This window comes from Mandrillus leucophaeus, unplaced genomic scaffold, assembly GCF_000951045.1.
Source record: "Mandrillus leucophaeus isolate KB7577 unplaced genomic scaffold, Mleu.le_1.0 Scaffold452, whole genome shotgun sequence".
Lineage (NCBI taxonomy): Eukaryota > Metazoa > Chordata > Mammalia > Primates > Cercopithecidae > Mandrillus > Mandrillus leucophaeus.
The window spans coordinates 504,780-505,919 of record NW_012104832.1 but is presented as its reverse complement, the minus strand read 5'-3'; the positions used below and the strand labels follow the sequence as shown (position 1 = coordinate 505,919).

The window sequence follows — 1,140 nt, the reverse complement described above, 5'->3', positions numbered from 1 at the left end:
CAGAGGTTGCAGTGAGCCAGGATCATGCCACTGCACTCCAGCCTGGGCGACAAGAGCAAAACTCCATCTCCTAATAATAATAATAATAATAATAAAAAATAAATATTTGTCCTTGTCACATATTTATGTTTATAAATATGAGTTTATTTTTTCTCAAAATTTACATTATGAAATTTGTTTAGTAATCATCACATTTAGGGGTTTTAAAGTGACCATTACTTTACCTTTGTATTTTTTAGGAGACCCGTGTACCGTATCATCTCAGTTGGAGTTAGAAGAAGCCTTTAGACTTTATGAGCTAAACAAGGATTCTGAACTCTTGATTCATGGTAAGAGAGTAGTCATTTCATACTTGTCCAGAGTGATAATTTCTTTGAAATCACTCTTTATTCTTGACCATTTTGAAACATAATCTCAATGTCATTTTCTCAGTCTCTGTGACTCATGCCTAAGTAATTGTCCTTATTTAGTAGTTTCTCACATGCTATAGAAGGTAAAATTAATCTGCTTCTTACAGTCTGGGGAATTTTGTGATCTCTGTATGTCTCGTTGGATATTAAAATGTGATTTCTTAGTGTATCATAGCAAGTTTATGATGTAAGTTAAAAATTGAGAGTCTAGGGAATCTAAGTCATCTACTTGAAATTTTATGATGTATACAAATAGTGACCTCCAAAGGTAAGGTAGCTTAATATCCTTTCTTTTGCTTAAAGGTTAATAGTGAAACTATTTACATGATTCCTATATTTATTTTTGGGACAGAGTCTCACTGTCACCCAGGCTGGAGTGCAGTGGCATGATCTCAGCCCACTGCAACCTCTGCCTCCCGAGTTCAAGTGCGCCTCAGCCTCCCAAGTAGCTGGGATTACAGGTGTGCACCACCATGGCTGGCTAATTTTTGTATTTGTAGTAGAGACAGGGTTTCACCATGTTGGCAAGGCTGGTCTCGAACTCCTTGCCTCAAGAGAGCCGCCTGCCTTAGTCTCCCAAAGCACTGAGATTACAGGCATGAGCCACTGCACCTGGCCCATTTACGTGATGCTTTAGAGGCATTAGTATGTTTAAACCTCAGCAACCTTGCCGGGTGTGGTGGCTCACGCCTGTAATCCCAGCACTTTGGGAGGCCGAGGCAGGTGGATC

At 39.6% G+C, this 1,140-nt stretch overlaps 1 protein-coding gene across 1 annotated transcript in view; it reads left to right on the top strand.

Moving 5' to 3' along the window:
- The window catches only part of PRKCI (protein kinase C, iota), an 84,149-nt gene that overhangs the window by 39,201 nt on the left and 43,808 nt on the right, over positions 1-1,140 (top strand). Inside the window, exon 3 of the mRNA XM_011994352.1 lies at positions 240-329. Coding sequence (XP_011849742.1) covers positions 240-329 — 90 coding nt within the window. The remainder of the gene's footprint in view (positions 1-239; positions 330-1,140) is intronic.